Source organism: Helicoverpa armigera, chromosome 5 (assembly GCF_030705265.1).
Source record: "Helicoverpa armigera isolate CAAS_96S chromosome 5, ASM3070526v1, whole genome shotgun sequence".
Lineage (NCBI taxonomy): Eukaryota > Metazoa > Arthropoda > Insecta > Lepidoptera > Noctuidae > Helicoverpa > Helicoverpa armigera.
In genome coordinates, this window is record NC_087124.1 from 226,120 (window position 1) to 236,927 (window position 10,808).

The 10,808-nt window shown below is 44.7% G+C and overlaps 3 protein-coding genes across 11 annotated transcripts in view; 1 reads left to right on the forward strand and 2 right to left on the reverse strand.

Annotated features, from left to right (window-relative positions):
* LOC110377653 (GATA-binding factor A) overlaps positions 1-5,042 on the forward strand; it is a 44,123-nt gene extending 39,081 nt beyond the window's left edge. For 4 of the 8 annotated variants that reach the window (XM_021336610.3, XM_049842303.2, XM_049842304.2 and 1 more), the window contains 5 exons: positions 551-642; positions 2,107-2,240; positions 2,337-2,461; positions 2,598-2,866; positions 3,507-5,042. In XM_021336610.3, coding sequence (XP_021192285.2) covers positions 551-642; positions 2,107-2,240; positions 2,337-2,461; positions 2,598-2,866; positions 3,507-3,599 — 713 coding nt within the window. In that variant the 3' untranslated portion in view covers positions 3,600-5,042. Of the gene's footprint in view, positions 1-336; positions 507-550; positions 643-2,106; positions 2,241-2,336; positions 2,462-2,597; positions 2,867-3,506 lie in introns of all 8 variants that reach the window. The other 4 variants (XM_021336608.3, XM_021336609.3, XM_021336611.3 and 1 more) reach the window with 1 other exon arrangement.
* LOC110377655 (thialysine N-epsilon-acetyltransferase) lies at positions 4,815-5,979 on the reverse strand. The gene is made up of 4 exons (XM_021336613.3): positions 5,776-5,979; positions 5,641-5,692; positions 5,315-5,532; positions 4,815-5,240 (listed from the first exon to the last, which is right to left on the reverse strand). Exons 1-4 carry the CDS (start codon positions 5,857-5,859, stop codon positions 5,067-5,069), a joined length of 528 nt encoding a protein of 175 aa, XP_021192288.1. The 5' UTR covers positions 5,860-5,979; the 3' UTR covers positions 4,815-5,066.
* A 360-nt stretch (positions 5,980-6,339) lies between these two features.
* Positions 6,340-10,293, reverse strand: LOC110377661 (zinc finger protein 62). 2 transcript variants are annotated; one of them, XM_021336622.3, is made up of 9 exons: positions 9,487-10,293; positions 9,042-9,179; positions 8,551-8,786; positions 8,332-8,451; positions 8,155-8,255; positions 7,871-8,070; positions 7,481-7,731; positions 7,203-7,286; positions 6,340-7,131 (listed from the first exon to the last, which is right to left on the reverse strand). In XM_021336622.3, the coding sequence occupies exons 1-9, from the start codon at positions 10,068-10,070 to the stop codon at positions 7,049-7,051; spliced, it is 1,797 nt and encodes a 598-aa protein (XP_021192297.3). In that variant the 5' UTR covers positions 10,071-10,293; the 3' UTR covers positions 6,340-7,048. The 2 variants fall into 2 exon arrangements, with proteins under 2 accessions (XP_021192297.3, XP_021192298.3); XM_021336623.3 differs by having other exon boundaries at positions 6,340-7,128; positions 9,487-10,292.
* Between the last annotated feature and the right edge of the window lie 515 nt (positions 10,294-10,808).

Here is a 10,808-nt window from a genome sequence, read left to right on the forward strand (position 1 = left end):
TGTAAACGGTATAAGATGTTTATCTAGAACAGCTACCGAATGTGCCGTGTCCGCGCTGTGCAGTCGTATCGCTCAGTATCGCTATTGTTATTGTTCCACCTTCTCGGAAGCCGCGATAGACTACATTGTTGATACAGCACCCAGTAAGGCCGGCGCCGAGTGACCCTGCGGCTATGGGAACTGATAGCCGATAAACTGTTTGCCATTGTTTGTTTCTTTAGGAACTTACCTACTTAACTTAATGCGATCATCTTTCACATATCCTGCATTTGGCACAAGCTTTTATTAGTAGAACCTAAGTTGTGAATGAGTCCCCCTAAGACGCGCGTGCGACAGATGGCGTGCTGGAGATGTACGAGGAGGGGCGCGAGTGCGTGAACTGCGGCGCCAACAACACGCCGCTGTGGCGCCGCGACGCCACGGGCCACTACCTGTGCAACGCGTGCGGCCTCTACCACAAGATCAACGGCGTCAACCGCCCGCTCGTCAAGCCGAGCAAGCGGCTGGTGAGTCTCCTCCGACCATAGTAACGCGCTCTGTTTGCGAACAGGTGCCGACGCAGACCTACTCACCCGCTTCTATAAGGAGGGCACCGTGCAGAGATGGATGAGTGTGGAGGGCATGGCCAGGGGCATGAAGAAGGTGAGTCGGTGGCGTGTAGACTAGTGCATGCCTCCTACTGCCCCGCGGTCGCCCCGCCGCGCCGCGTCCATCGCACGCGGTTCCTATTAGATATCCTTACTTTTCGGGCTTTGGCGAGTGTTAGGAAACTACACGCTACCGCTCCCTACTTCGAGTGTGCCGCTTTGTAGCACTCCGCTTGCACCGTTACAAGTTATACCTACCCAGTATCACCTCCCAAATCTATCACCGCAAACATCCATTATTGACGATGGAAGTAGATAAACGTATCGCGCCGAGATAACTAATCGATCGGTAATTGCATGTCGGCGAGCATGGCGGCACTGCGCGTGTTACACGGTGACGTCACGCGGTAACGAGACGTGCACGCGGCCGCTAGATAGCCGGCAGATAGCGGGCGGGAGCCGCCTCGCGGTCCCGGCCAAGCATATTGGACTCTATCGATGGGCAACAAGCGTGTCGGCTAGTTATCTCGGCGCACTCCCGCGCAGCAGACAGACAGCGGCGGCCAATGAGCGGCGGCCCCGCCTCGCGCCGCTCACAATGCACTCGTAGCGCCGGCTATAACTGTACATTGTCATGCGGTGGCACAAGATGGCCGCGGCTGTCACCGCCGCGCGCTGTCCGCTGCTCGCTGTCCGCTGCTGCGCGCAGCACTGGGGGGTGACTGCCACACAGTGCTGCGCTGTAACGATCACGTGCATGACAGGTGCTTGGGTTTCATTAGTTGTCCGTTTCCTTGGTTTTGGTGCTCTCCTTATGTAAAATATCTATGTACTTATTTGTTAACCACGCTTATCTTTATTTGTAGTTGTAGCATGTTCTATTTTAGCACCCAGATACCTTTAATGCATACACATGAAGTACCTAATTAAACTTTCTACACCTGTATAACTATATAATAGGCGAAACCTATCAACTTACTGGATCAAACAAATGTCTCGACTAAGTATACGAAAAGCACAAAAACATTTAGTTCTGTTATCAGCAGTAATTAGGTCTCAAACGACGTACATTGAGACTATCTACCCTAATGAGGGCCATAAATATTGTGAAACGTCAACATTCAAGAGAGACATGTTTGGGAAATTGAAGTAACAAGGCCAGAGTAGCGTCACTGTAACACTTCAGTTGATATGCTAAACAATGTTTATGCTAATGTTTTCTATTCAAGTCAATAGATACTATTACCTTAATATATACTTACCTAGGTACCAGCTACCTAGCTAGGTACAAGACCAGCTGAATAACATATTTCCCGATGTTTTCGATGGGAACTATTTCATAGGACTTATCACAGGTGGGACTTGAACAACGAATAAGAAAAAGGCCGATGTTGCATTTATGTCTAGAAGTATTTGAACATGTGTACCTGTAAGGATGCATGTGGTGGTTATTGTAAGTCTCAGGCAGCCGGCTGCACGTTGCGTGCGGGCGGCTGCGTGACCGGTGCGTGTGTTGCAGTCGGCGGCGCGGCGCCACGGCCAGTGCTGCACCAACTGCGGCTCGCGCAACACCACGCTGTGGCGACGCAACAACGACGGCGAGCCCGTCTGCAACGCCTGCGGCCTCTACTACAAGCTGCACGGCATCAACCGGTCAGTACAACACACACAGGATTACACACTTCAGCGTAAATATGTGAATTTTCGTTTGATGTTTAGTTTCTAAACAAATATCTTCATAATTAACAGGCCGCTAGCCATGAGGAAAGATGGTATCCAGACGCGAAAACGCAAACCGAAGAAGTCTGGCAACGGAACAAAACCGGCGCAAGACGCCAACAAGAAAGATGAACACAGCTCCCCTGGCATGGACGGTACTTACTCTTATCTGGTCTCAATATTTTTTATTCAGAACAACTTTACTTAAGAATGTTATTCAGTATTTATTAAACGTCATCAAACCTCTATTCTATTAGATGTAGGTAATGAGATGAACTGTTGTGATTACAGACAGCAAACAGAGCATCCCGGAGACAGCGCTGCCCCTGGCGCAGTCGATGGGCGGGCAGGGCAAGGCGCGCGAGGCGGCGGGCGCGGAGGCGGCGCAGGCGCAGCAGCACGCGCAGTACCCGCTGGCGCTGGGCGGCGCGCCCTTCCTGTCCAACCCCGCGCTCTTCAACATCAAGAGCGAGCCCAGCAACGCGCCCGCCTACGACGCCTACCCCGCGCACTCCGCGCCGCACTACCACTCGCAGCAGCACTATCTGCACGCGCTACAGGTACTGCCGTCATTAACTTCCCCCTTTGGTCGACGTAGCAGCGTGATTTGTCCTACTACTCTATTCTTGGTAGGATTTTGATGAAACTTGGTAGTAATATAGCTTAAATAACATATAGGCTACTCTTTATACATGTGCGGAAGGTACCTACATAGATTCCTCGGGTGGCGGATGAAATCATGGGCGGAAGCTAGTTATAAATAATTCTTAGTAGCCACTTCGTAGGCTGCTATGCGGTTGTCATTATTGATCCTAAAAATATTTCTACATTGTACTTGGTAGCAACCACTAGTCATCATCAACAGCCTATCGTTTTGTCAATGTTTTTTAATTTCCACCATACATATGTATACGAATACCTACAGTGACATTCTCGTAGCAGCTTCGTAGGCTGCTACGCAAAAATCACGTTATCATAATTATTATATCACGTTTTTTTTACAAAATATTTAATAGCACTGCTGCCTGTCACTCGCACTACTTGGCTTGCTTATACCTACCTAGTAAAAAATTATTGACATCATGAAAACCAGATATATTACCAGTTTCTGATTATGATCATGGGACAAGTCGTGGTGTTGCAGTTCCTTTGCATGAATGAACGAGGCCTTATACTGACGTATTCAGTATTCTGTTGCAGTACGGGCTGGGCAACGGTGAAGAGGAGGAGGGCAGCGGGTTCCTGCACCAGCGCAACGTGACTGCGCACGCCAAGCTCATGGCGTCCACGTAGCAGCCCCCCCCCCACGCTGTGACGTCACGCGACACCGTGCCCGCACGCACTGAACGTACAAAGGACTAAGTGACAAGTTGTGAGCGAGCCCGCGGGTGCACTCCCTCAGCTCGCCGTCACTCACCAGTGCACGAGTTCACGATTCACGACTATTCAATTGATCTTATGAGTTACGCTCCTCGAGCTGCACAGCTTCGAGACAATGCGTATCTGTTGATACATCAATACTAATAGCAGTTCACACTTCCATTAAACGGATAGATATCGACAAACTCCAGAATGTTTTGTGTTCCGATATAAATGTACATATTTAGCTGTAATTATTTTAGTTAATGTTGTATGATATAGTTGTATGAGAGAGGTAGCGATGCGTCGTAGGCTGTACCTAGTGAGTCACTCTGACACCTTGCCATATTGACTGACGCAATGGTAACGAAGTATTAATTTAATTGTTTTAACGTTCCATGACCATTGTAATCTCAAAAACTAGTCTAATGAGTCTCAAGTAGTATGTCTCAAGAGTTGACGATATAATATTATGGAATTAGAAACTTTTAAGATAGCTTTCAGACGTGCAATCCGTCCAGTGGGCGGAGAACAATAAATCTTTATATTCTTCTGTGTTGGAAATGCTCCTCGCTGCGCCGCGCTCGTCTGACAGCGATCTTAATCTGGACCGTGTAAATAGCGCCACGTAGCCTGTAGTTAGTCAATTAAGTTTAACAGTATTCAAATAATGCCACCTAAACAATAAAAACCAGTTGTTCCACTGCTTGTACAGAGCTGCATGAAGCAGATGATCCTCATCTCTGAGTGATCTGTAGAGGCAAGCAACTTATCTTCTTATCTCATTGCATATTGAGGCAAATATAATAATATAATTTATGGCTAGGTACCGAATTAAATTCTCTTTACAACTCCACTCATGTTCCTGCCTGCATCACTTATCAGTTCATATGAAAGTGTAATCAGGTATTATGTTCAAAAACATATTCTATATACTGTAATATAAATATGTAATCCACAAATTTTAAAACAGGACACAGTTTTTGCTCTGTTTACTGAAAAACAATAAATGTGTTTTGGCAGTACTTGTTATGAGTGAAGCATGCGGGCTAACCTGCCCCACAGTACTGTTAATGTAGTTTAATTAGTTTGAATAAATGGCATTTATTATACTTCTTGTACATACTAGTTAGAAATGAAATATAAAAATTTTCTCTTAATACTGTTTATTTCATAATATGGTCCAGCACAAACTATCACTGTAGGTAAGTATTGGATTACAGAAATTAATTGAGACTTATTATCAAAACACAAGTTCTTATTGTGTTGGTAAAAAGCCTCAATCATAATTAATATGAACTAGAAATATATGTACAAAGTGAAGTCTGTTGTATATTATAAATTTATGTGTAATGAAATATATAAGTGAGCGCACAACACAGTGTTTCTGTCTCCACTCTGTCACTCGGCCGGCTCCAGGGAGAGCTTCTTGAGAGCGTCTCCCCCGAGCCTGTAGTAGCACCACTGCTCCTTGTTGGTCAGGTTTATGGCACCCTTGTTCTCATAGAAGGTGCGAGCTGGGTTCCACTCCAGTACATGGAAGTCTAGGCGGGTGCATCCAGTTGAAGAAGCTTCCTAAAACATTTAAAGATTCCAAATAACTTTGTAATGAATATTTTGTAACAATGGCTATGTACTAGTCCACTTACATTAGCAACAGCCTTGAACAGTCTTTTCCCGACGCCGAGTCTCCGCTGGCTGGTGCGGACGTAGAGGTCCTCGAGCATCATGGAGCGTCCCTCCCAGGTGGAGTAGGTGGGGAAGTACAGCGCGTAGCCCACCACCGGCGCTGTGCCCGGCCGCTGCACCTCCGCCACCTTGCACTGGAACGACGGCGGCTGCCGCTCGAAACCGTCACGTTGTAACTCTGAAAACATACTCAGCACCTCGTATACACCCGTTAAGACAATACAAATATAACTAACCTTAGCTTCCTACTGATAACCAAGCATTACTTGAACAAATCTTAGCTTACCAGCAACAGTCATTTTAGGCCCTTTAGGCATTTTCTCGAAGTCAGCAAGCTCCTGAGAAACAGCGTATTTATTTAGTTGTAAACATGAACCGAAGTATTCAATCAAATCTGTTTTATGATGTATGAAATGAACACCTGAATCATTTCGGCGACCGCCTGCATGTCCTCTTTCCTCGCAGGACGGATTCGTATTTCATCGTCTTTATATTTCGGAGCCATTCTCAGGGGAATTTTGTACTGCTGTTTCACAAAAAATTTCAATTCAAACCAGCACCAAAGAAAACACTCGATCAGTCAATGTTCTGTCAAACTGACAATTTCTTCTATTCTGAAACATTTTACAATACAAAGTTCTACCAGCTGACCAGCTGAATTTTTTATAAACCCGGGTTTGCTATGTGGTATAGCGATTGTATACATTGATTAATTACTGTGCGTCGCATGGAATCAAGAACATGCACAAATGTTATAGTTATAAGTCAATGACAAATATAGTTAACAATGAAATATTTTGCAGAATAGCGCTTTATGATAAGGACATGAGGCGCAGGCGCATTGAGATAATTTCTTGATTTGATGTCTGACACAATATATGCCAACGCCATCTATTGGATTCCGTCTGAACAACAACTTGTACCCGAAGAACTCTTTTTTTAACAAAATATGAAATCACACGAGAAAGTAAAATTAAAGACATGCTTTTAATTAAGTGTATATTAATTAAATATAATACAAATGCTTAATTGAAATAAAATAAATCAGGTCTTCGTACAATGTACTACCTCGGATTTAAATAAACTTAATGAATGGGTGAGTTTAGTATAAAAATATATCAATAACGCTATAGTACAATTTTCTCTAAACAATACGTATTATTAATATTTTTTTTACAATATCTGTCAAAGTAAATATCTTTATCTTATCTAAAAAATAATTAATTTAAATTGTCTATGTCAACGTTATATTTACATTTAGATATTCATACATGTTAGCAGTTCGTGTCATCTGGAAGAAATTATTTAATTGTTCAATATTGTGGAAAATATATAATATAACAATTAAACGATACAGAACACATAATACATGGAGATTCAGTCAGCATAAACTGAAGGTTTCTGTTAACTAATTACTTTCGACTCATCTCTAGACATAATAAGTAAGTATTTACAGAAGTGCCAACACACTAGTGCACTCAGTAACAGCTTTCATAGCGCTCGTGGCTGTCACAATGAAAATATTTGCCACGTACTAGTATGTAGAATCGTGGAGGGACAAATTACTCGCCGCAAAAGATTGTTGTTAAATAGCATATGTAACAAATGAGCGCCGTCAGTGTGTCACGCGGCGGTCAGTGTGGCTGTCAGTGCGGCTGTCAGTGCGGCTGTCAGTGCGGTGGTCACGGTGGCTGTCAGTGCGGGTACTCGTGGCGCAGGAACTCCGCCGCGTACGAGCTGTTCCACGTGCCCTGCACCAGCGGCGTCGCGGATGCTGCTGAATAATAGCGGCATTATTTAGACGTTCATATAAATTAGAGAATAAATCAGAATGTTTCGTGTACTTACTTAACTGTGCGATGAGTTTGTGAGGAGTGATGGGGGTGGCTCGGGAGTCTGAGCTGCGGTCGTCTTTCGTGTCGGCTTCTGTGCCTAAAGTAAAGGGACAATTTGAGAGTAGAGCATTGTGAGTATCTAGAGACAAAGTAACCTTATTTAAAGGACGAAATTAGCATAGGTAGTGCAACAAGTTCTTCGATTGGATACTTTAATGTGACTGAAGTAAAAAAGGAAATATTATTAGGAAACTTGAACGCGTGGGCACTATGGAGGCGCGTGGTGGGTACCGTTGCTGGGCTGGTCGCGGCGCTGCGCCTGCGCCTTGAGCAGCTTGCTCATGGTGTTGCGCGGCGTGGGCGGCGGGCGCTCCAGCGTGCGGCCGTGCGCCGCCGCCGTGTGCCGCTCCAGCATGTAGCGCCGCTCGAACCGCTCCGGGCAGAACGCGCAGCGGAACAGCCGCCGCCGGGGGGCTGCTGCCGCCCCCGCCGGCTCCTCCGACCCCGCCTCGTGAGACTTGCTGTGCGCTGCCAAGTTGTACCTGCAAGCGACCAAAACACACTTACACCTATGTCAAATTAATTATACTTTTCATAAAGCGCTGGAACAAAGGCTAACAACAGCGCTGAGGTGGGAGCGGGTCATGGCGCAGGCCGCCACGTGGCGCTATGGACACGTACCTCTCGGAGAAGCGCTTGCCGCAGACGGGGCACTCGTGGCGCTTCTCGCCGGAGTGCACGCGCTTGTGGCGCTTGAGGTGGGAGCGGGTCATGAGGGCGAGCCCGCACACGTCGCAGGCGTGAGGCTTCACGCCCGAGTGCGACAGCTTGTGCATCTTGAACGACGACGTGTGGATGAACGACTTGCCGCACAGATCACACTGCAACAGACACACCATACGTTACTTTATTTTCAGTCTTGTCTATAAAAAGCAATATCAGAAATGACAAAGCTTCACACAGACCTGATAGTTTAACTTGCCGGTGTGTATGTTGTTATGCCTCTGCAGCGCATTCTTGGATGGGAACAACTTATTGCACTCTTCACACTTCCAGTCACTAATACCTGCATAGAACAACATTGATCAACATGACATTTGCAGTATGTCTCGTGTAGGGTCAGGGTCCGGCAGTGGCGTTACCTTTGTGCAGCGCGATGTGTATGTCGCAGGCTCGCTTGTGCTTGTAGTGCGCGCCGCACACCTCGCAGATGTAGGGCGGCTTGGAGCCGTCGTGCTTCTGCTTGTGCTGCTCCAGCCGAGCTGATACATAAACACATCTTACCCATTAACTTCTGCCATACTTATAATTTTCGTCTTAAATCCACATAAACAATTATATATGAAACAATAACAACTCACATAAAGATGTGTATTTAGCATCGCACTGATCACATTGATGCACCACTTTAGGCTTTTTCTTCCTAGTCTGTGCGGGTATCAGTTTAGCCTTGCTCGGTCTGCCCACATGTTTCTTCTTGACAGGTAAAGTGTCATTGCTGACGTCATCAACGCCTAAACTGTCGCCATCGTCTTCAAAGTCCATTTCTACTTTAAGACCATTGCCAAAGCCATTGTTGTAAAGAGGGCTTTGTGAACTGCAAGTAAATAAAAATAACAAATCTATTAATGTATGTATGAGGTCTGTGATATGAATAATAATGTTCAATCATCATGTATAGCTAGTTAACATCGAGGTACATGAATATAATTGCACAGATTGAGATCAGTTGCTGCAGTGCCAACATCAATGACTCAATAATTACACCTGTGTCACACCACATGCAAGTGTTTGTAACATGATTTAACTGCAATATTTTAGGCAAAGGAGTATTATAAAAGTGCTATTATACCCTTCAGCGGAGTTCTCAATCTTAACTTCAGGCAGCATGGTGGCGGGATCGTCGATGGTGTGAACGGCCAGCTTGTGGGCAGCCAAGCTGAGGTCTCCTCCCGTAGTACCCTTAGCTCCACACTCCTCACAGCTCCAGCTGCAACACAACAATCATTGTTTACATTCATTTACTACAGAAATACAGTATTGTAGTAAAAGGTTAGGGAAATTAAAGCTGATTTTTTGGGTGATGCTTTAATGTTTACTTAGTGAGTGTGTTAGGCCAGTGAAAGTTGAAGATACTAAGGTATAACCTCTGAAACTCTACTACTACTTGCCAAAAGATGAAAAAATGATTTCATTGTCAATTTTTTTATGAGTAAATCTTTCCTAGCTTTAAGTTATATAGAATGCATGATTATCATGTTATGATAATCAGTAATTTCTTATACAATTCAGGTTACCTATCGTTGTTGGGTTTACTTCTTGCTTTTCGTTTGTTTGTAGAAACTTTTTTCTTTTTCTTTTCAACTTTATATCTTTTTCGTTTCCTCTGAGCTGCCAGTGGTTCATCATCAGAATCATCATTGTCCATGTTGTCACAAACATAATCTTCATCATCATCAGCTTCGAACTCAGCCTTGACGGCCGTCATCCTGACGGGCTGCAGCAGTTGTGCCTCGAACAGCGGGTTCTTGCTGAGGATGGCTTCGAACGTCTCCTTCAGCTTGACGTACTCGATCTCAGCCTGCTCCAGCACGTTGATGAGCTCGTAGCAGCTCTTGCACATGAACTTGGAGCAGGCCTGCAGGCCCGCCAGGTCCACCTGCGTGAACTTGTGCATGAAGGTGCTGAGCTTGGCGCCGGACGCGCTCGTCGTGGTGCAGTAGATGTCCACGCACTCGAAGCTGCGCGTCGCGCACGCCACGCACTCCAGCTGCTCGTGCTTCACCAGCACTTCCACCTCCGTCTTGATGCCTTCCATGTCCTCCTTCTGCTCGCTCTGCTCCACTTTATTATCGGAGTTCATTGTACTCGTTTCGGCCATTTCTGTAGTACGTCCAATTTGGACCCCTGTAGATTAAACACTATCTCTACATAAACTAAAGCTAAAATATTTAAGTGGCATTGATCAGTTATCTATTTATTCGACATCACTCTTTATTAACAAGCTAATGATTCTATTTTACAAAAGAAAAACAAAATGCATACGAGGCGAATGACATTTGGGCAAACTGTTTATTTTCCCGTAAAGATTTTGACAGTATACACCAGAATGACAGCCTGACATTAATGAAGTGTCAGCCAGCAACAGTGACAGTAGGACAAGGACAATAATATGCCGATTCATTTTATGCAGAAAATTGTCGTAGTATTGAAAATTATTATCATTGCTTAGAACCGATTTGTCCTTACGCATTCTTTTTATTTTTGTTTAAAATAAATTATTATAAAATTATTATAGATCTTTGTATTCTGAAGGTGATCTAGCCGGAATAAGCACCCTTGTCCGATTGCAATTGCAATCAAGATTTCTTTAGTGATGATGATTGCTTGAGTAGATATAATTTTCCGTCAAGCTTTATTTAATTTGTAGTTACTGAATATTTTATTGCATCTCGCCAGGACTATCGAATAAAATGATGCATACATTTGAATATATAATAACGTTGAATGTTCCAATCTTATTTATTAAAAAAAAAAAATAATAGCGGGACACCTTTTGACACACGGTTGGCTAGCCCTGTAGTAAGTTATTAGGTAATTAACTTGAGTGATGGGTGCT

What these genes read in the sequence shown, in the direction of transcription:
- LOC110377661 (XM_021336622.3), bottom strand. Translation starts at nt 10,070, where the DNA reads ATGGCCGAAACGAGTACAATGAACTCCGATAATAAAGTGGAGCAGAGC. An exon ending in ATTGAGAACTCCGCTGAAGG is followed by an intron (nt 8,787 to 9,041) that starts GTATAATAGCAC and finishes ATTTACTTGCAG; the next exon opens with TTCACAAAGCCCTCTTTACA. An exon ending in GGCAAGCGCTTCTCCGAGAG is followed by an intron (nt 7,732 to 7,870) that starts GTACGTGTCCAT and finishes GGTCGCTTGCAG; the next exon opens with GTACAACTTGGCAGCGCACA.
- LOC110377655 (XM_021336613.3), bottom strand. Translation starts at nt 5,859, where the DNA reads ATGGCTCCGAAATATAAAGACGATGAAATACGAATCCGTCCTGCGAGG. An exon ending in GCCTAAAATGACTGTTGCTG is followed by an intron (nt 5,533 to 5,640) that starts GTAAGCTAAGAT and finishes GTATGTTTTCAG; the next exon opens with AGTTACAACGTGACGGTTTC. An exon ending in TGTTCAAGGCTGTTGCTAAT is followed by an intron (nt 5,241 to 5,314) that starts GTAAGTGGACTA and finishes TAAATGTTTTAG; the next exon opens with GAAGCTTCTTCAACTGGATG.